Raw genomic sequence first — 21,861 nt, 5'->3', positions numbered from 1 at the left:
TTTTAATACAAAATGTCATGCACGTTTTAACAAAATGTCATGCACGTTTTAATACAAAATGTCATGCACGTTTTAATATAAAATGTCATGCACGTTTTAATACAAAATGTCATGCACGTTTTAATACAAAATGTCATGCACGTTTTAATACAAAATGTCATGCACGTTTTAATAGAAAATGTCATGCACGTTTTAATACAAAATGTCATGCACGTTTTAATACAAAATGTCATGCACGTTTTAACACAAAATGTCATGCACGTTTTAATACAAAATGTCATGCACGTTTTAATAAAATGTCATGCACGTTTTAAACAAAATGTCATGCACGTTTTAATACAAAATGTCATGCACGTTTTAATATAAAATGTCATGCACGTTTTAATACAAAATGTCATGCACGTTTTAATACAAAATGTCATGCACGTTTTAACACAAAATGTCATGCACGTTTTAATATAAAATGTCATGCACGTTTTAATACAAAATGTCATGCACGTTTTAATACAAAATGTCATGCACGTTTTAATACAAAATGTCATGCACGTTTTAATAGAAAATGTCATGCGCGTTTTAATACAAAATGTCATGCACGTTTTAATATAAAATGTCATGCACGTTTTAATACAAAATGTCATGCACGTTTTAATAAAAATGTCATGCGCGTTTTAATACAAAATGTCATGCACGTTTTAATATAAAATGTCATGCACGTTTTAATACAAAATGTCATGCACGTTTTAATACAAAATGTCATGCACGTTTTAATACAAAATGTCATGTACTTTTTGTACAAGAAAGCAAGAACACTGGACTATCATCTCCTTCTAGAAATACATATTTCATGTTTTTATGTTTTAGGTCAAAAATATCACTTAGGTAGCAATATCATACCATACCATACCAATACCATAGCATACCATCTGATCCTGCGACGATTCTTCAACATCTGATGCTGCGATGATCCTCCTGATCCTGCGACGATCCTTCATCATCTGACAACAAAAGTATGATATGAATAATTTCCAAGAGAGAAATGTCACTTATGTATAAAGCACTCAGGAAAAATTATATCGAACCTCCGACACTCCAACGTAAGTCACTCGTGGCCTTCGCATTGCGCACGCGAATACAAAATGTCATGCACGTTTTAATACAAAATGTCATGCACGTTTTTGTACAAGAAAGCAAGAACACTGGACTATCATCTCCTTCTAGAAATACATATTTCATGTTTTTATGTTTTAGGCGCTCTCTGAGCGATAATTTTGTCCGGACTATATAGTCGTCAAGATGGAGAAAACACAAGTGATTGGGGCCCCAGAATCACTTGTATTCACTCCGCATGCGCTTGATACGACCAGACTTCATGCAAAAATCATGCACAGGCGAAAAACTTGAAAATGAAGGAGGTAAAAAGAAGAGTGTTCAGTTTATATCTCAGTCAAAAAAGCCAAATTCCAGGCAATTTTTACTCATGCATATTGTCGAAATCGAGTTTTGTATTTGCGTGCATAAATGTCCCAAGGCATGTCCGACATCTCTTTACGATTCTTTCGTTCTACAAAAACAGAACTTCGGTAAAACAAAAGGACAGGGAAGTCTAGCATAGTACAATCATATACCAATACAAATAATTATATAGGCATTGAGTTTCAATCCGTCTTTCCCTTTCAAAACGAGCATTCCCTTTGGGCAACCCTGCCCGAAAAACGAATAGGCCAGCCGGGAAAGTTAGTTACAGTCATAAAGTTCGAATTCATTTCTATATATCAAAACTATTCTAGTTTCGTCCACCCTGACTGTCCGTAAACAAAGTGCAAACGTGTTTTTTCAAGTCACAAATGCAAAATACACATATATTAATAGAACAATACCTATTGTTCGCTGCGAGCAAGCCTTTACGTTTCTCCTTTCCCATCTTTCGGCGCCGTAGTTCGTTCTGAAATCAAATAAGCAAGGAAAAACTAAATTAAAGTAACAGCTCACTTGCATTGGACATTTTCAATCGAAATATACAAGATAAAGCAGTAAAAATCGGCAAGAATATGACTCCACTCGCTCACGTCTTCCCACGCTATTCAAATCAACACAGCGATCAGTCAATTTGTTTACAAAGCCAAAGATCAAGCCAAAAGCTGTTCAAACTAACAATCACCATGTACCTAAGCAAGAATATTCCAACTTTTCCTGAACTTCGTTGACTGATGCTTCCTTTTCGAGACTGCAAAGACTGAGTTTCGTCTAGATTCAACCGCCTTTTATTACTTCAAAGACAAATAAAATTCCAACGGACAATTAACGCATTGACAACAATAGATAATCAACTAACTTATGCCAGATTTGCCCAGAATACATATAAATTAGCCAAATAAATATGTTTTGCATATTTCTATTGTCCGTTGTAAGTTATTAGCAAAACTCCGCTCCGTGAAGCGATTAATGATCTTGGTGGTCTGAAATATGCACAAAGATTTATTGAAATTGACTTAACATGCCTAAGGCAATGGCATCAAAAATAGACCACATAACAATATAACCACATTTATGAATATAAGATTGAGTTTAAATATTGTTATGATTAAAATTAAACTGAACACATGTATTATACCTGTTATCTTAGGTGCTTTTAAGATTAAAAAATGCAGGAGGGACTACACAAAGAAATACAAACATAGCTTATTAATTCCAATACAACATAACCATATAACAACATAACCACATAAATGGTATACTTAACTACGCTCGAATGTACCAAAAAGTGGTACTCAATCATGATCGAATGTACGACAATCATATAACCAACCACATACGATGTCGACCTACTGTTTTCCGATCATTGGTTAGCCCCCGCCAATAGTTTAATGAATATCATACAATATGGTGATAAAATACTATTAAATTCTAATCTGTTTCGATCGAGTTAGAAATACGTGTGGTGCGGGGAGTCACAAAACTCCATGTATGTGCACTTATTTTGTATTTTCGCAATGTCAATAATTTGAATTTTATTAGGTTCCGTTGGTGCAAATACAATAATGTTTGGAGCTGTGGCATGTGTAATGTTTCAGTTTAGTGAAAGTTGAAAGTTGCTCATTGCGACTGCGCGAGAAATGAAGTGAATGAAGGACATTTGAACCAAACTCTTTCAGTTTGCGAGATTATTGTCTTAAGCACCAGACCATCAGCACATGATGTTAAGGGATGCATAAGAAATCCTCACCTGAAAACTTACGTTATGATCAATACAGTGACTTTAAAACTGGTAAAAAAATTCTCTTTCATCTTCACGTTCATCTTGATAAATCTAAAACGAAAAAAAAACTTCAAAATAAAATCTATCACAGCACTAATCTACGGGGAGAGCAGGGAAGGGATCACGTTTTTGTTTGTACCAAGGTTTGTATGATATTCAATGATTCGTTTTCCTTCACAAAATGATTCACTAGTTCCTTTGGCAAGATGATTCACCAGTTCCTTTGCTCTTTTCCCTGTTTTTTCTCCATGTGTTTGATACTATCATTGAAAAATAGAAACTTACTTTAAGTTATTTCGCTACTTCCTTAAATTCGCCTTCGAATGTCTCTTTGCAGGCTGTCTTTCCTTTCATTACTGAAAAATTACACACCTTTCAAGCATAATTATGCATCGTTCCAGGCCAGCACCGCAGAGACATTTTCATCAATAAATCATGCACAATACAAATTTAATAGCTAAATAGGACACCACAAAATAAGCAAATCTTACAACTAAAACCCTTTAGCTTCATTAGTTTTAAAACGTCAGAGTTGTCACAAAATATGGTAGAAAAGCAATCTTCCTCGGAGAAACGGAACTATTAGATGAACAGCGTTGGCAAGAATGACCTGTGGCACGAGCCGATGTATCAATTATTCTATTTTGTTTCATATTTTTGCGAATTAAAACTTATAAAGCCTGAAGAACCGTAATAAAAATGGATTGACATAACTCACAGAATGATATTGTATCAATTCATTGCCGTTTCGTTTTATAGCTTATGTATACTATTCCATGAAGGTAAGGCTATCATTTGATTATCAGCCACATTGCGTTTTGGCACTGACATTATACAGTAAAACGTTATTATACTGATACTTTTCTTATCCCGTTAGCTCTCCGTTTGATATAAATAGTCAAATTATTTAAAGCGCATTTTTACTGTAAAATTAGTTTCGGAATCAAACAGGTTGACAACGTTGCAGCACAGCAACTTGAAAGAAATTTTCAGAAAATTCAAAACATGGACAGAAAAGCAAGAAGAACCATCCTCTGAAGCAACCTCGTGTAATGCTTAGAGACTGATGAATCTTTGAAAGGGAGGGGCAAATAATTTTCGTCGTATTTTTCTACTCGTTCTGCACTTAGTCGATGCTTACTTGCATCAAACCGGTCTTGTAAATGTATCCAAACGACAAAGGATTTTGAATGTAAACAGTAACGCTGCAGCTTTCTTACTTTTATGTTACGTTGATTCAGAGAATAATTCAAAAAACTGCATGAGAGCAGAGGCTCTGTCGGTTGACGTCAACTTATTAAGCAAACCAAAAAATGTGTTATGGCTGACCAAAAGATCTGTTAATTTAATTGAGTAGCGAAAGTCGTGTAATTTCTTCTATAAGGTGCCTTCATTAGTTCAGAAAAAAGGAACCACAGTCTTTTCCGAACCAGTAATATGTAAATTACTCTAATCTTTCCCATAGATAATTTACTATGAACTGTATAAAAGTCATCTGTAGCATGATTTCTAAAGTAAAACTAACTGATGAAAAATGCGTTCTTTCTGGCTCATTTTTTAGCACACCGTTCTTGTCTTTAGACTCTGCAATGTTATACGACGATGAAAGGAGGAATGCCGGTGTAGACACAAATACAGCCATTAAAATCAGAAATCCGAATTCGCTTGTGTTAAGTTCTTCTGCGTCAGGAACATTTCTTCGCAAAAATACAGGAATCGTCGATACAAAGCAAGTGACGATGTATTCTTTAAATGGTAAGTATTGTCCCAGCAGACATACGACTCTTTTTTATCTTGAAGAATTATATAGCGGGTTTAAGTTACTTATGAAGTACGCTGTTAACATCTATAATAGAATAACGATAATTTCTAGTATTAAAAATACTATCGACTTTGAATAATTTCGCTAAATCTTGCAGCTGGTTGAGATAGCCACAAATGTTATTAATTATAGATTATTATTGGCTGCTTAACTTATTTTACGGATTACAATTTGCATAGATCGACATATCGTAATTTATTCGCAAATTACACTAAGAAAGGCTTACTCTTTAGCACAGTTTATACGCTGCGCCTTCAAAAGAGAGAGTTTTGCATGTCAAAGCTGCAAACATTCTAATATTGATTGTTAAGAGCTCTACTCTCTCCTAAATATGACATTGCCTGAATTAAATAAAAGAACGGAAAATTGGCTTCACCACAAGGTCCGGGTTATACAGCCAAGTCCCTAACCTCAATCAATGTAAACGAAATCATGAATAGTAAAATAAATTTTGATACAAAGAACGGGAAACGTATTATTTCATCTCATATTTATTACTTATTAGTTGAGCCATACAGTTCAGCTGTTCATTATTGGCCGTTAACAAAGATTGAAAAACAAGAATTAAAGATTTCGAAAGATGAATGTGGAGAAACCGACGCCAAGGTTTCCGACGGGGTGAAGACGAAAAAAGATGCTCAGCTAGGATCAGTGGTATCATTATACACAAAAAATGTTTCTCTCGTCATGGAACCATTACACTCCCGATGTATATATGATCCATCATACTGTAAGAAAGGAATCACAATAGAGTTCTGGATAAAATTTCGAACAGGTATACAATCTATACGGAAATTATATCGTGACGACCATAATTCATTATTTGATTTCTAATTTTAGGTGAATGTATCATCAGTTCGGGCGGTTATGCGAGACGTAGCGTTGGTCCGGGATTTCTACTGAAATATAAATCTCAAATACATGGAATGAATTTTCTTCTTTCAACAGAAGATAAACTATGGAGCCTTGAGTTCCTTGTGAAAATTTCTACATGGACACATTTAATGTTTACATGGAAGAGACAACAAGGTCTTGTCGTTTATGAGAATGGAGAATTCCTCGCCCAAGATAAGGCGGGGAGGAATGTCCGTCATCCAAGTTTTGGCAATAGATATCCAATACTTGCGCTTGGCGATCCAGGTCTCTTTAGGAGACGAAAATTAGGAGGAAACTTTGAAATAAGTCATTTGATAATATGGACTAGATCTCTTTCTAATAAAGAGATACGATCAAAGAATATCTTTGCCGTCGTTAGACAAGACAAGAAGTCCATGGAATGTTGTAAGCAAAGAGTCAGTAAGTACTCAAAGCAATGTTACACGAGAAAGCCTGGTTTTCCTTGAAAGTTCGAAATTCGTAATGCTAATATTTTATTTCCTGCTTAAAGACGATCCTTGTTTAGCTGATGGATGTTTTCCTGAAGCTAGCTGCGACAATATTGGGCAGACCTATCCTTGCATTTGTCCTGACATCAAGAAGAATAGAGCATGTGGAATCGGTAGGTTTCGCATCATAATTCGCCCTAAACTGCCGAGAAAAATTTCCCGTTGATAACATTTTAACACTGAAGTAGTTTCATCAATGAGCTTAATTAATACATGCAAGAACAAATGCCCAGAAATATAAAGAGCCTTGGGAAGAGGATTTACCAAAGATAGAGCGTCGTTGGCGCTTTTTGGCCTCCTATCACTAATTTCTTTACATAGGTTCAACAGTCAGTGTATCGTCCCGTTTAGAAGTAAAAGACTCCAGAATTTTGATAGTGTCAATAGCTGTTGGAGTCACATGCGTTCTAATGTTACTCATTATGACAGCAGTTGTAATCTCAAGGATGAATCAGTAAGTATTAATTGTCGTCAACGATGTTTTAATATAATATTCTGTGCTCAAAGCATTCACAACGTTAACTTCCGATATTGGCACTTTTCATTTAGCAAGAGACAAGGAGAATTTGTTCCTGAAAACAACTTAAGTGATGACATTACCGCTGACCCTAACACTCAAGAAATGATCGCGGCTTCAGTCGACCCAGCTCCAAGAATCACAGACGTACCATTCAAGACAACGATAATTAAGAAAACAACGAAAATAAACTTACGCAAACAGGAACAGTCAACAAGTCAAATATGATCAGTTGGTCCTTTGAGCATCAGGATGATCTTTACGTTCCAATGAATAATCCTTGTTGATTAAGAATACGAAATGAAGCCCGCAAATCTGCAAAAACATGAAAAAAGTTTGCAGACAGCAATTTGGACACGGCAAGTTCGAGATTGAGTATTACCATCTGATACAAACAAAGGAGTAATATTTCTGATAATATATAAGTACTTTACTTTTAGAAATAATCACACGTTTAGTAAACTATGACGCTATGAAAGTTAATGTCCTAATTGACACCCCCGGACGGTCATCTTGTCATTTTGATGAATGTGATTTAGTGGACTTAGCGGATAAGATATATAGATAAAAATAACGAACGATATCATTATTTAAATTACAAAAAAAAAACTGTAGCTATACAAGGATATCAAAAACCTTACCTCAAATGTTGAATTGTGATGAAGCTTTGCCTTAACGTCATTTAGAACGGGTTTTCCATCAATAAATATTGGTCTTCGACCTTCATTTACTACATAATATTCTCCATCAGGTTTCAATCGAATAACAGCCTGTCAAAAATTACATTCAATAACATTTCAATTAACTCCTTAGTCGAAAAAGAACGTCATGCATACAGGCCTCGCATCTAGGGTCCGCTAAGACATATTTATGTCTTAGCAAAATGCATAACAAAATGCATGACAAACGCAAAAATATAGGTTAACTAATCCCCAAGATATTATTTGATTGTTGTCTTGCCTTACCTGCTTTCTGGAAACTTTACTAGCTGGACCCTCTAATGATAGGTCCACATCAACTGTATTGTCTTTTGTTGACCTACCAACTGTGATCTAAAATAAATCATTTATCATCATATACATACACGATCCTTGTTCACCGATTTCACGAATGAAAATTATTTTCTGGTGGTTGTAAAAGCAAGGTATAAAGGTATAGGAATATCTTACCTCCCTAGATCGCATTAAATATCTTACAAGTCTCCCCCTCAATACAGCTAATGTCTGAGAGTCAAACTCAGTAGGTGCAGTAGCAGCTTCATTAAGAGTATCAACTATTGCCTGCCAACGGGGTATTTCCTCCTCCAACTGACGTATTTCACGCTTTGCTCTTCGATCTGCAATGCTTAACTCATGTTCCAATATCTCGTCTCTAGGATACCTGGATGAAATTGTAAAAACCTTCTGATTAACATACTGTGCTACATCTCAAACTTAATATTTAGGACATGAGAGGGGTGTTTACATTGAGGATGTCAATGGAAGGTACTTACATCAACTCAGAGTCTTTTACTTGCTCCTCAAAGTCAGAGAATGTAGAAGTTGCACTGCCCAATGCCAGGACTAAAAAGACAATGAACACACATGAAAACACAACTGGTCAAAAAATGAAAGTGAATAGCACATGTCACATTTCAGTACCTGTCTGATCATCAAGTAGTTGGTAGTGTTTCATTTGAAGCCAGTGCTGCATTATAGACTTTGCTGTTCTGTAAGAATGAAATGTGCCTGGATTTTCATCCAATAAATGTTGAAAATACTCCACAGCTGCAGTTGTAGTCTAGAAATGTTTGTAAGAGAATAAATACAGATCATTTTAGAAGTATTTTACAGGTTGTACACTAGCAGTGCAAGGGCAGTGCAACGAGTATATAATGAAAAATGTGGGATATCTCTTTACATACTGCAGAGGTATTAGCCAAAAGTGATTCCTCCTCCTTGCTCCATAATGTATTACTTTGAATCTGGAGAACAATATCCGCTGGCAACTGTTTCATTCCAAAAGATGCTAACCTAGGGAGATAGGAAATACCAGCTTAAAAACCTTTATAAATGGATGCTGCACTGGACACTATTTCATAGTAAAGTTCAATTTCTAATAAACAGAATAGAAATTGGTATACCTTGATACTACTGGATCATATAGCAGTGCATACCATCTGTCCTGTACCTCATTCAGTGAAAATCTGCACGAAAACTTGCAACCAATGTGGACTGAATTGAGATCATTTGTCTAAAAAGGCAAAATAGTATGATTGTCAATTTGCAACTAAAAACAAGCATTGTAAAATATTTTTTTATAAATAGCAAAACATACAACACATTAAAACATGGAACAAACAGAATAACCTGAAGGACAGCTGTTATAAGTGTAAGATCATCTGCTGGTCTCCATCTGCCAACATCTTTCAACGGAGTTGTATTACCACACTATAAACAAGGGGAATCATATTAACTTTTGAAGGTCACAACATTTGATATAGTATAGTATGTGGTTATGACATATAGCTACTGCATTTCATCTCAGAGCTGAGCCCAATTATTTTACAATTGTTCAAACAGACTTCTGAATAGAATTGTATTAAAGGACATTGGCAATTTATCTATCAATATTTATAAGTTTACCTTAGTTTTCTTTTGTTTCTTGCTTAAAGATGAAGTGGGGACACTTGGAGATTTGCCAACAAACTGCAAAAGATGAAACATTCACAACTCCAATCTAATTTATTTAAACATTGTTTATAAAGAATAGACTTTAAACTTTCTTTCTGGTGTTTGTGGTTTTATAGAATATGTTCTAAAAAAAATCTCAAGACAAATAGATCATTCACAAACTAATTTTAAAAATAACATATACATTCACACCTTTTTCATCTTTTCCTTTGGTTCTAGAACCTCTGGCATGCCCAAAGGTTTTCCTGGATTCTTTAAACTGCTTTCTACTAATTCATCATCAAACTTCTTCCGTTTTATTGATCTTGAAGAACTTCTCCTTGGAGTTGAACGTCCTGATGATTTGCCAAAATGAACACCTTTAAGATGACTTAGTGCAATTGCTGACTTATTTGTAAATCCTAAAGACCAAAATGGAAAAGTAAAGTTGATTGAATAACAGGTTATTGCAATTCCTCCTGCAATTCAATATGTATTTTCTTCTTTTGATAGATATGAATGAGTTGATAAGTTACAAAGATGTTCAAATGAGATGCTCGTTTACATCTATGAAAAGGAGACAAATTTACTTAAAAGCATGTAACTAGAAGTGTAAGCAGGCCTTAGAAAAGTTAGGTTGGTTACATTTCCCTAACAAGCCATTCCATGCATGTTTTGTGGCGGATTTTTGGCATCTTAGAATTTTAACTCATTGTCGCTTGTGAGCAAAACATTTTCCCTTAGTTTATACTGTCATTTATACAACGTTTGATCACTAAGGATAAAAGTCTGGATGAAAGTTTACCCCATTCGATTGCACAGCAACATAACCTTAATAGAACATCTTTGGCAAATGGCATGAGGTACTGTACCCTGTATGATGGTGTACCCTGTATGACAGGATCTTACAAAACTCCAATACAGGGAGAGAGCTTTGCAATTTGCATAGTTTCAAAATATTGAAAAATTACAATATTTTAATAGCTAAAAAATGGGCAACCATTCCCACGGGTCTCACTCGTTTTTAATGTTCCTTGCATTTTAACTACTTAGTTATACAAACCTTGTATATTTCTAACATTTCCTGCCGATAAAGGTTCCTTTGAAGCTTCCTCTGCACTTGGCTTTGGTAGAAAGTCAATGTTTTCCATCTTAACAGTAGGACGACTTTTCTCATGCGAAACAGGGTTCATTATTGTTTGATATTATCTTTATGTCCTGCTGCTACTATTCCTAGATGATGCTTCGATAAAAGGCGCTCTAAAATCATGTAAACACGGACATTACAGTGGTATCACATAAACTAACGAGTTGCGATTATCAGACGCCATCTTTGATTCTTCCGTGGTTAGAGATTTTAGGACTGGGGACAATTTTTAAATTTTAAAATGTTAGAACATTTTCGCCTTTACTTAGCGTTCGCTCAAAATTTTCTGTGATTTTGTAGCATCGATCATGGGGCAATAGTTTAAAAAATACATTGAGCAGAAACTTTATTGCTTTCGGTGTAGTATTGCCCATCTTTCCCATTTCAAGCACTCTTTCATTATAAATAAAAAATGAATTTTCAATTATGAAAGAATGCTAACCATCTTGTGCTACCAGGATCACATCCTATGATCGTGATACTTTGAACTTATAATAAAAATTGGCAAAGAAAAAACGCTTGTTCTTCAGGAAAAAGATAAATTTTGTTATTTTAACAATGGCAAATTTGGATTTAACAACCCTCGTACATGAATGGAATGCAATGCAATTACACCCCCATCGTAGTTTTGAATCAATCAAAGATTCAAAGTCATTTTAAAACTTCACAACAATTAAAATAATCGACTCATTCTCATGACTAAAGGAATATTGCAAGTGGTATATTAAGTTGAAGCATTCTTAGTAGACCACTTTTTACATCCCACGCGTCAAGATGTCTTTAGAATTGCATCTAGAACTTTTTTAGCCTTCTTACCCCTCTGGAAATATGGTTATAAGATTTGTATTCTTTAATAAATTTCGAGTTGAATATATGTTTTTAATTTCCTATGAATGAAATGAAGATCCACAAGCTATAACTACATAACTGGGTTCTTGGAATTCATCATGGCCAATACTAGCTAGTGCTGAGAGCACGATTGAGTGCAATCAATAGTTATGCCAGGAGTGTTCACCGAGAACAAAACCAAGACAATGATGTTTGCACAAGCAATAGACAAAATCTATATTAAGACGAAAGAAAATCGTGAGAAGTTAGCTCACTTCCGAGGTCTCAACTGTTAATATTTCCTAAATATAGCCAAAAAATCTGCTAACAACATCATCATCCTTTTATTACAATGAAGAGTATTGAACAGCTTGCCAGAGTCATATTTTCCCAGGCTATAGGCACAGCCAACTATAGTTGGAGGAAACATAATAAAGAATTAGACACTTACTGGCAATTATGTAAGGTTGATTTCCCCCACTAATTGTATGTTTCTTTTATCTATCAGAGGCAGAAAATAAACATGAGCAAAGCTTTTCCAAATATATTTTACTAAAATAGTTTGTTGACCATATTTGTAAGGTCTTAGTAACCTGGATAATGCATATACCACCCAAAAATGAAGATAATGCATATACAAACCAAAAATGAAGACAAAGGTTGTTTGTTTGGACATATTCGGGCAAGTTTCTGTCAAGTGGCCGGAAACTAAATAATTCTTTTTATCTTTATGTTCATTCTTGCCCCTGCAGTTTGTGTCTACACTGTTCTTTGTCGTTTTTATAATAACTAGTTAAAAATAGTTGTTTTTTAAGTGCTTCTTATGTATATAACAATGTCATGTTGTTGAAAGCGAGGTTGAAAATGACAAAATACTTCATACTTCAACAAACGATGTAAACTGCAGAGACGAGATCTATTGATCACTCGTATATTATATGGTTCACTTGAGAGTTCTTCCAACGGGCTTCCAATTAGAGACGTGTAGGAATCAAACCGAACGAAAGTATCTTTGCTTCTTCATGGTCATCCAGTTTCAAATAACCTTATAATTGTGCTGGCCTGAAAACATCCTAATTTTACAGGTTTACAGAATTTCTTTCAACAATTGAGAGATCTTTTTAATAGTTTACTGACAGACTAATTTCTATACAATTGAGTGTTTGGAGCCTGCATAATAAAATAAGTTATGCTGTTGAGCAATACCCAAAGATAATCTGAGATTCCTCTTTACTTTTCTTTAACAATTATGCCTTTTTTCAAACTATTTAGATCTTTACAAATGCAAGTAAAACTATGTCGGCCAAACATACCACATCAAACTACTTAAAGCCATGCCCCAAAATAGTTTATATAAAAAGAGCCTTTCTTTCTTCTTTGATCAAAATGATTGTAGAATAATCTCTTGTGGTTTGGCATAATTTATGAACTTCTGAACAGGATTCGGTGAATTAGCAAATTCGGATCTAGAAATTGCTCCTTTCTATAACTGAGGTAATTCTTGCCGAAATCACAACTTTCCTTCCCATACATATTTATATGGATACGAATTTGACGTGGCCATAAGTAGAATAAGTATTCTAACATTAACGGTAAGCCCATGTTATGACTATATCCAACATTTAGTATCTTCATCGATCGTAAAGACATAAATATATCGTATGGAAATATTCCTACATATACCCATCTTATACAAAGCATACCGTATGCTACTGAGATTTTCGAAAACAATAATTTAAATGCTCCATTTACCTATGAAGGGGAACAAAGTGAGAAGATAATCAACTTTGAAATTAAATCTATTTTTGAAGACCCCGACAGATTCATCACAATGAAACAATAAGACACATCGTTAAGATATTTAATAAACTGTTGGATACAAAAGATTAACGCGTCTTGCTGCGATGTACAAAAAGTGAAATGAATACCAGCTAGGTTATTCAGTAATTGATACATACAACAGCAATCTGGACACTAAAACACTTGATGGTTTAAAACAAATTGCTTACGAACTACAAAACAGCGTAAAGTACCAAATTAAGCATTCGTCCTACGCAACTGTGCAATTGTATGGTTTCCATGGTAGCAATGACGATTAGTCGCTATCAATCGCGCTGAAGGATATCAAGTGTATATTCAATTGTGTAATAAAGGAATAATTATTCATTTTACGATTTATGTACGCCTGTTAGAGAAAGAATTTTTTAGTTTGTGGTGTAAGGCCTCCCAGTGATCATCAACTAGTACAGATATAAGCAATCTACAGAAAGTACCTCTGACGCGACCGTTACAAAATGAACATCATGGGAATCGTCCCAGGTTCCTTAGCGATGCTATCATTTCTCGTTTTGATAAAAATTGGTAAGTGTACATTCAGATTCACGTCGTTTGAATTGGGTGTTTCCCTGGGTCCTTGAAATATATTGCAGACTTCTTCTCAGGCCACTTAAGTAATGTTTCATATTAAATGGGAATAAAGTAACTATAACATTCAAACAAGTATCAACCAGAATTCCTCGGGCGGAAAATTGAATTAAATCATTTTGTTATGGTAAAGTCAGTTAAATGCTTTCAATTACTGGAATATTTCTTCATAGACATTCTGTGTTGAATAGTTCATATTCTGTGTTGTTTGATGATAAATCAGGGGCTCTCAGAGTCAATGCATACATGGGGTGGCGCTAATTTTAAACCTAATAGCCAATTAATACTTCGTTGATCGACATCGTATGTAGCTAATAATTAGGTTATATATTGGAAAAATGTTGCATTTAAAACAGTTCAAGTTCTTTCTGTAAAGAAAACAATTCTTATTCTTTTACATAACTGTGTTGAAGAATTGAGATTGTACTATAAAATCATATCGTTTAAGGCCAAGTCAGCGTAGTCAGCATTTCCTGTAAAATCCTGCAGCAATGCAGCTATGTAAACATATATCGATACCCGTAAGGAAAGATAGGAAGAAACTGTTAAAAAAGACAAAATTAGAATTTCTTGATACATGGGGGCAGGAACAGACGGTTAAAGTGCTATAGGATGTTAATGTAGAATCTTGTCTTCCTGTCCAAATTATAAACAAAATAATGCTTTCAATTAAAATTCTTGTGGGGTATAAATAGTGATGTAAGACAATCTTACAGAGAAAAACAACATAAAATTCCGATCATTTTGGTTTTTACTTATGAATAAATTTAATGAATGACAAAGAGATAAATCGAGAGTATGTAATCTGTGGAATTTAGATGTTCTTTCCGAGGTAAAACAATAACTCCTTACGAGTTTCCGCTCATCATTTTGGTAATGGTGTCTCATGCTGTTTTATAACTTGTCTTGCTTGAAAAGAAAGAAACATTCTTTTGTATCATTTTATCCAAGTCACTGCCTTCCACACTATCATTAAAATGTTTAACTTCAAACTATAAGCTTTAAAAAATGATTGCATGAATACAGTAATTTCAAACTTCCAACTATATGCACGTGTTTTAGTGCATTCCGAAGTCCTGCTTGCGTGGCTATTGGGTTGCCTATCAGAAACATTGCAATACCACATATACGTACAAATATGCATACACTCTGATGAAGGAAAGTTAATATTTTCCCCGTGGTAATCATTTATCATGTGTTAGATGCATTAAAAGTTGCTGCATATTTTAAAGTCAGCTGTTAGGTATGGTAGAATTTATTGAATCATCTCTCTATATTCTCTCATCTTGATTAGTTTGTTCGTTTGATTGTTTATTTTCGAGTCTCTATATTTCAGTTTACAAACGATGGTACTATGTTTGTACATGCATGTAGTACCTTCAACAACGTTAGAATACAAATAATGAAAGATTACGTCTTGTCAAAATAAAATATTATGCAAGATTTCATTGTGTGAAACTAGTTAGTAACGTGCTATTGTAATGTTACATGTGTGATGGTTTATTATGGGTAATATTTTTATCATTACCTTTGTCCTAGTATTACAGATATCTTCTCATTACTGGAATCACTTAATGCACATCGTACAATACCCCTAACTACAAACAATGTAAATGTAAAATGGTTTTCATATTGTCATTGTGAGACCGTCTTTGAACTTGTGCGGTGAGTTTAAGACAAACCACTTTCACGCCGTAATCACTTTATTAGGAATAAATCGACTCAAAGGAAAACACAGAGCTTTTACTTACACTGAAGATTGACGGATGTACAATTCATATAAAGTTCATAAAACTATCTTTAATAATAGTACTAATATTCCTTTGTTTTATAAGAATGGATCATGCAGCTATTTTCTTCAATTGTGAGAAAATCCATTTATAGGAAATTCTTCAAGACTACTAACGTAGATAGGAAGCTCTAAGATTTAGAAAGCACCTAGGCTAGTGGCAATTTACTCGGAGTGAGACAGACTGGACTATATCAGGACAAGTCTTGATCTCGCCTTAATGGTGTTCGACTTAATTAATTTCCATTTTAAAACAAATACCCTACAGTTTTTGGTATCTTTGGTATATTTAGATTCAAATACGCAGTTTATCTGTAATAAAGAAAATCGTGCATGTACAATGGTTTTAATCGGATAAGTTTACACATGAAGAAAGCTGATGACGTTCGAATGAAAATGGGACTTCAAAGATTTCGAACGAACCATTTAGTCACGGCAAATCTAACATGTACATGCTATTACAATGTCAACCCCCCATGCGTCATAATAATTTGTGGTATGTCGCGTAAGACATTGTTAAAAGCTCACACTATTGAGGTCAAATTATTTAAATATTTGCCATTCAATTCTCTGAGAAAACTTTCAAAAAACAAAAAGCTTCTTCCAGAAACAACTTGTTGTTTTGGTGTAGAAATTCGTAAACACTTTCAGGACTAATTCTGTACCTTCCTCCTAACACATTAGTTAGCAGTTTGAAAAAATATGAAAACAACCATAATAAGTGAATCATTTTCATGTAGAAACAAAAGCTACTTGTTGTAAAGTTAACGAGAATTATTTGCCACGTAGCAGTAGAATTTGAATATTCGATATTGAGCTTATTATTCTCACTCTGTAGAACCAAATCTTTCAACCTCGTGTGCTAAGAAGCTCACGATTACCACAGACGAAGACACGAAAATCAGGATCACATTGGACGATTTTCATGAGAAACCTGCTTCTTCTATTTTAATCAGTAAACCTCCTGGGTATGGCGCTCTAAACTGCTATCCTGACAAGACAGAGTTAACACAGACAGATGAACACTGCAGCCTACAACCATTTTATCTTCCTGCATCAGAGTACTCTGGCGAGGACAGATTTCGGTATTTTCTCTTGCACGAGAATCACACAATTGTGTCAAATGACGAGTACGAAGTACGAATAATCATCCAGCCAAAATCTGACAGTATCGTAGCCAATAATGACGAATTTTCAATGGAATTGTCTGAAGGATTTATACACATTCCAGTGCTGAAAAATGATGTGTACCTAGACAAGCCAGCTATATGCATGAACCGAGATTCTCAAACAGAGGACAGAAGCGCTGAAATCATATTCAAAGACATTGCACAAGAGTTGGGAATGAACGCTGTGCAATCAGCAATACCAGCAAGTCCTGATTGTCTGTTTGATCATTACGACCCGACTTTAAAGACATGGATCAAGGGCTCGTTTTGTTTACCAGAACAAAGTGCAGGCGCAGGAGCAACCGCTGACTACGACAACGATGGTTTCTTGGATATATTTTATGCTCGTGTGGATGGCAACGATCAACTATGGCGTAATCTTGGTAACGGTTCATTTCAACTAGTCACTGCAGAGGCTAACCTCACCCAAACAATGAACCACCGATCAACAGGTGCGACATGGGCAGATGTAGATAATGACGGCGATGTTGATCTTTACATTGGAACAATGGCAGAAGAAAGATTTTACTTCTATGTTAATGATGGCATGGGCCATTTTACAGAGGAGGCAATAGAACGAGGTCTGGCAGGAAAACCAACTATTCCACCATTCAAGACTTCAACAATGACCATAGCACTTGGGGATTACAATAAAGATGGTAAGGTTTTTACTGGCTTATTGGCTCGTCTGGTGACCAAAGAGCATTTGAAAATGTATGTATGTTTTTACTAGGTTGGCTGGACTTCTACCGAACCGAATGGTTGCCACATCTTGACCAAAGTTACGACTATCAAAACAGCAATCACTCTCTCTCAAAACTTCTCAAAAATTTAGGAGCTGAAGGCAAACCAGGTTGGTATCACAGGACATTACTATCTTAAATAAATGTTACTATCTAAGACGTAGTAACTCAATAATACTCAACAATTTAAGCACATGTAAAAAATGTTTCGTTTCTAGGATATTTCATTGATATGACAAATGAAGCTGGCTTGAGTTCACAGCCTGAACCACATACACGCGCTGATGAACGCGCGGGACTAACAAACTTGACGCCATACAGAATAAAAAACATTGGACTGTTTAAAGATGTTATGCCTGGGCCATATAGTCTATCAGCCATGTTCACAGATATTGATGCTGATGGTGAGTAAAATTAAATTAAACATTTTACAAAGTTGTGGGGGAGGAAAATTACTGTTGTTGACGTCAACAAACATATTACTCTAGGTAATCTTGATTTGGCCATTACTGGGGATTTCTTCACGAGTCGGCTGTACTGGGGAAATGAAAATGGCACGTTTGTGGATGGAACAAAAGGAGCAGGAGTGGGTTTAGAAGAAAATGGTATGGGCTCGACAGTCGCTGACTATAATAATGACGGAAAACAAGACTGGTTTGTAACAAGTATCTACATGAGTGAGGAATATCGTAACCCATACATTGAAGCCTACGGTCAGGGAGGTGGCATGATCTTCGGATACACTGGAAATCGAATGTACAAAAACGATGGAAAGCGAAAGTTTACAGACGAAACCGACATTACAGGAGTAAGACCAGGTAAGATTTACGTTTATCTATTGTTTCCATTGCCTAGATTTTAGCATTTTGTACTCCAAAATTAACAACCAATTGTTGTTACCATGCAAGGTTGGTGGGCCTGGGGGACTTCGTTCCTGGACTATGATAATGATGGTGACTTGGATTTGATTCATACGAATGGTTTTGATGATACTGAAAGCACCGACTTTGATTTTCTTCATCACACGAAGACCTTACTTTACGAGAATCATCATGCAGATTCTGGGAACTGCAGTTTTAGCTCTGTTGGGGATAGCAAAGGTATCAATGACAGACGAGACGGTAGGGGATTGTTTGTGTTCGACTTTGACAACGATGGTGATCAAGATGTGTACATTGTCTCAAATTGTGAAAAATCAGTTTTCTATCGCAACGATGGCGGACACACTAGGGATTGGATTCGGGTGAATGTTCTCGAAGCAGACTCAGATCGAGAAAGCATCGGTGCCCGGGTTTATATTTTCTCTCCAAAGTTTGGAAGAGAAATTGTGCGTGAAATTCGCAGTTCATCCGCATTCTCAGGTCAAGGTGAAACCACAGCTCATTTTGGATTAGCTCACGAGACAGCAGAACATTTTACGATCCGCGTGTACTGGCCGGTGACAAACAATACACGAGTCATCGAGAACGTGCCACGAAGAACCTTGCTGCGTGTTCACGACATGCGTGGAAAACGAAACTACAAGCATATCACGTCTTCACCCGACAAATCATTGCCAGAATGTCGCAAGATGAAAATTACATCAATCAGTAAGGAACCGAGTCACGGTAGATTATCACGCCACCAAAATTACGTGACTTATTACCCTGCCAAAGACTTCACTGGGGAAGACAGCTTTCAATATGTCGTTAGTGATGGTGTGACTTCGTCTATTGGATATGTCAAAGTGAAGGTATCGTATTCTAAATTATTTCAGAAATTGATTTGGTGTTGACTGGGAAAAGTTTTGACATTCTTTTTTAAAACTTCATTAAAAAACATACGAGCCCAATACACGGCAGTGACGATATTTCTTTATAGGTCGAGGACTCGAAGGAACAGAACCATCCAGAGACAGTTGACGCATCTGAGAAAAAATGGGCGACGTTCAGTGGCTTTTCAAACAACCCTGAGAACCGCGACTATGGTCGAGCACTCAGTCCTTTACTAAGGATTTCTCCCGCTGATTATGACGATCATTATGAAACCCCAGCTGGACAACGTCGTCCAAATCCAAGAAATATTTCCAATGTTTTAGGAAATCAGAAAATTGATGTCTTTAGTCCAACGGGATTAAATCAAATTCACATGCACGTTGGGCAACTTCTTGCTCACGATATCGACTTTTCCACGCCTTACGCCAATGCTTTGCCCACAGAAAACTTTGCAATTAAGATTCCAACAGGGGACCCATGGTTTGATCCTTATTCCACTGGCTCACAGACGATGAGATTAAGACGCTCAGCGCATGCGGCTAACACAGGAAGACATAATGGCGTTGCCCGAGAACAGGTAATGTTGGTCAGTTTTGCAGAATTATTTTATATTTAACTGGTGGTACCTGACGCTGCTATCATCTTGTTATTCTGTGCTTGGTAGATAACAAAATGTACTTTTTCTTTAAAGGTAAACAAAGTGTCATCATTTATTGATCTTTCTATTGTCTACGGCTCAGAAAACGAACGTGCTTGTGCACTCCGGCAGGGAAAAGATGGAAAACTTCGGGAACAAACGCAACATAATTTACCTTTCAATACGAAACAATTACCAAATCTCAATCTTCTCGGAGGACCGCGTGAGAAACTCTTGATTTCAGGAGACCCTCGTGTAAACGTTCAACCTGGTCTGATATGTCTGCACACGATCTGGGCACGTGAACATAATTTAGTCTGTGAGGAGCTTAGGAACGAGCAAGCTTTAGAACACTATGATGACGAATCATTATTTCAACATGCAAGAACAATCACGCGTGCTAAATGGCAAGCGGTGGTCTGGTACGAGTTCCTGCCAACGGTAATTGGACAAAAAGCATTCAAAAATATCCCAGAATACGAAGGTAGAACTGACTTTACAATTTAATCAAACAGTAAATGTCACTGCTTTTACTTCTTCAATCTTGTTTCCCATATCGTCACAATTAATCAAATGCACCGCGAAGCATATTCCACAACAGGATGTAAATTTGATTTTCAGGTTACAATTCAAGTTTGAAGGTTGGAGTATTTAACGAATTTGCAACAGCAGCGTTCCGGTATGGTCACAGTCAGATTGGTAATACAATGACACGATTGGACGATGAATGGACTACCATGTTAAATGTTGGTAACTTGGATCTGAGAGATGCTTATTTCAACCCTGGTCGAGTAATAACTGAAACAGGTAAGAACGGCCTACGAAATGTCCAACTATCCACCATGAACCATGCAGTACATGCAGGATGCTGATTATTCCAAAACATTTTAGGTATTGAACCGCTGCTCCGTGGTATGTTACGACAGCGGGCTGAGAAGGTGGACACATTGTTCGTAGATGCTGTGAGAAATTTCTTATTTGGCACCAACACCCAAGGTCTTGATCTGATGTCGTATGGTATTCAACGGGGAAGAGATCATGGCTTAGCTGATTATAATAGTGTTCGCGACGCTTTGGGTCTCGAGGCAAGAAAATCATTTTCCGAGATCACATCAGACAAAAGCGTTGCAGGCAAACTGGAAGATTTATACACTGATATTAATGATGTTGACTTGTGGATTGGTGGTTTGGCAGAGTCCCACCTACCCGGGGGATGTGTGGGGGAAACATTTGCAGCGATCATTGCTAAGCAATTTCAATTACTTCGTGACGGGGACAGATTCTGGTTTGAAAACCCGTACCTGGAGCCAACTAAGGATCGAATGACCAAATACAGAGGCACGAAATTGGCAGATATAATAGCGCGTAATACCGCTCCTGTTATCGAGTGGAAGCATCAAACATTCTTCACAGATATTAAAAATACATGAATGATAAAGGAATATACTGCACTGGCATGCTTTGACAAAAGCCTTAGAATTGAATCCTAATCACTTTTGTTCACTATAAATAGAATTTACACCCATTAATTTTAGTCAAACTTTGTGCACAGTTGTGAAAAGAACTTTACCTGGTTAATATAACCAAATGCATGCTTGAAAGCTGCAATACAATATGTTTATTCAAAACAACCACGAAAAGTATGTAACATTTCCTGCTTTATTGATTAGAAATTAGACACATGACATTACAGCACAAAGTATACTTAGTGAAATGAAAAAATATTTGACAATTTCCTT

General features: G+C 36.0%; 3 protein-coding genes and 1 long non-coding RNA gene across 7 annotated transcripts; 2 read left to right on the top strand and 2 right to left on the bottom strand.

The window, feature by feature from the left end:
- Positions 1–977: 977 nt before the first annotated feature.
- LOC114531601 lies at positions 978–3,728 on the bottom strand. 3 transcript variants are annotated; one of them, XR_003687855.1, is made up of 7 exons: positions 3,396–3,728; positions 3,224–3,307; positions 2,612–2,654; positions 2,166–2,267; positions 1,878–1,942; positions 1,080–1,561; positions 978–995 (listed from the first exon to the last, which is right to left on the bottom strand). It is a non-coding gene; the product is annotated as an uncharacterized LOC114531601 (long non-coding RNA). The 3 variants fall into 3 exon arrangements; XR_003687856.1 differs by having other exon boundaries at positions 3,542–3,728; XR_003687854.1 differs by having other exon boundaries at positions 3,224–3,728.
- LOC114531600 lies at positions 982–7,226 on the top strand. Of its 2 annotated transcripts, none has more exons than XM_028553211.1 (7): positions 982–1,094; positions 4,838–5,011; positions 5,584–5,853; positions 5,919–6,374; positions 6,466–6,576; positions 6,785–6,917; positions 7,013–7,226. In XM_028553211.1, exons 1-7 carry the CDS (start codon positions 1,037–1,039, stop codon positions 7,206–7,208), a joined length of 1,398 nt encoding a protein of 465 aa, XP_028409012.1. In that variant the 5' UTR covers positions 982–1,036; the 3' UTR covers positions 7,209–7,226. The 2 variants fall into 2 exon arrangements, with proteins under 2 accessions (XP_028409012.1, XP_028409011.1); XM_028553210.1 differs by lacking the exon at positions 982–1,094 and adding an exon at positions 3,805–4,038.
- LOC114531598 (microspherule protein 1-like) lies at positions 7,177–10,967 on the bottom strand. Its single transcript, XM_028553209.1, has 12 exons — positions 10,695–10,967; positions 9,845–10,053; positions 9,605–9,667; positions 9,329–9,409; positions 9,103–9,212; positions 8,884–8,992; positions 8,621–8,759; positions 8,473–8,542; positions 8,150–8,360; positions 7,946–8,032; positions 7,622–7,750; positions 7,177–7,295 (listed from the first exon to the last, which is right to left on the bottom strand). Exons 1-12 carry the CDS (start codon positions 10,822–10,824, stop codon positions 7,209–7,211), a joined length of 1,425 nt encoding a protein of 474 aa, XP_028409010.1. The 5' UTR covers positions 10,825–10,967; the 3' UTR covers positions 7,177–7,208.
- A 2,811-nt stretch (positions 10,968–13,778) lies between these two features.
- Positions 13,779–21,851, top strand: LOC114531533. The gene is made up of 10 exons (XM_028553144.1): positions 13,779–13,967; positions 16,658–17,647; positions 17,722–17,841; positions 17,950–18,135; positions 18,220–18,549; positions 18,640–19,463; positions 19,592–20,062; positions 20,177–20,606; positions 20,744–20,929; positions 21,014–21,851. The coding sequence occupies exons 1-10, from the start codon at positions 13,901–13,903 to the stop codon at positions 21,550–21,552; spliced, it is 4,143 nt and encodes a 1,380-aa protein (XP_028408945.1). The 5' UTR covers positions 13,779–13,900; the 3' UTR covers positions 21,553–21,851.
- Positions 21,852–21,861: the final 10 nt, after the last annotated feature.

Source organism: Dendronephthya gigantea, unplaced genomic scaffold (genome assembly GCF_004324835.1).
Source record: "Dendronephthya gigantea isolate DGI-Jeju-01 unplaced genomic scaffold, DenGig_1.0 000073F, whole genome shotgun sequence".
Classification (NCBI taxonomy): Eukaryota; Metazoa; Cnidaria; class Anthozoa; order Malacalcyonacea; family Nephtheidae; genus Dendronephthya; species Dendronephthya gigantea.
This window is presented reverse-complemented; position numbering and strand designations above follow the sequence as displayed.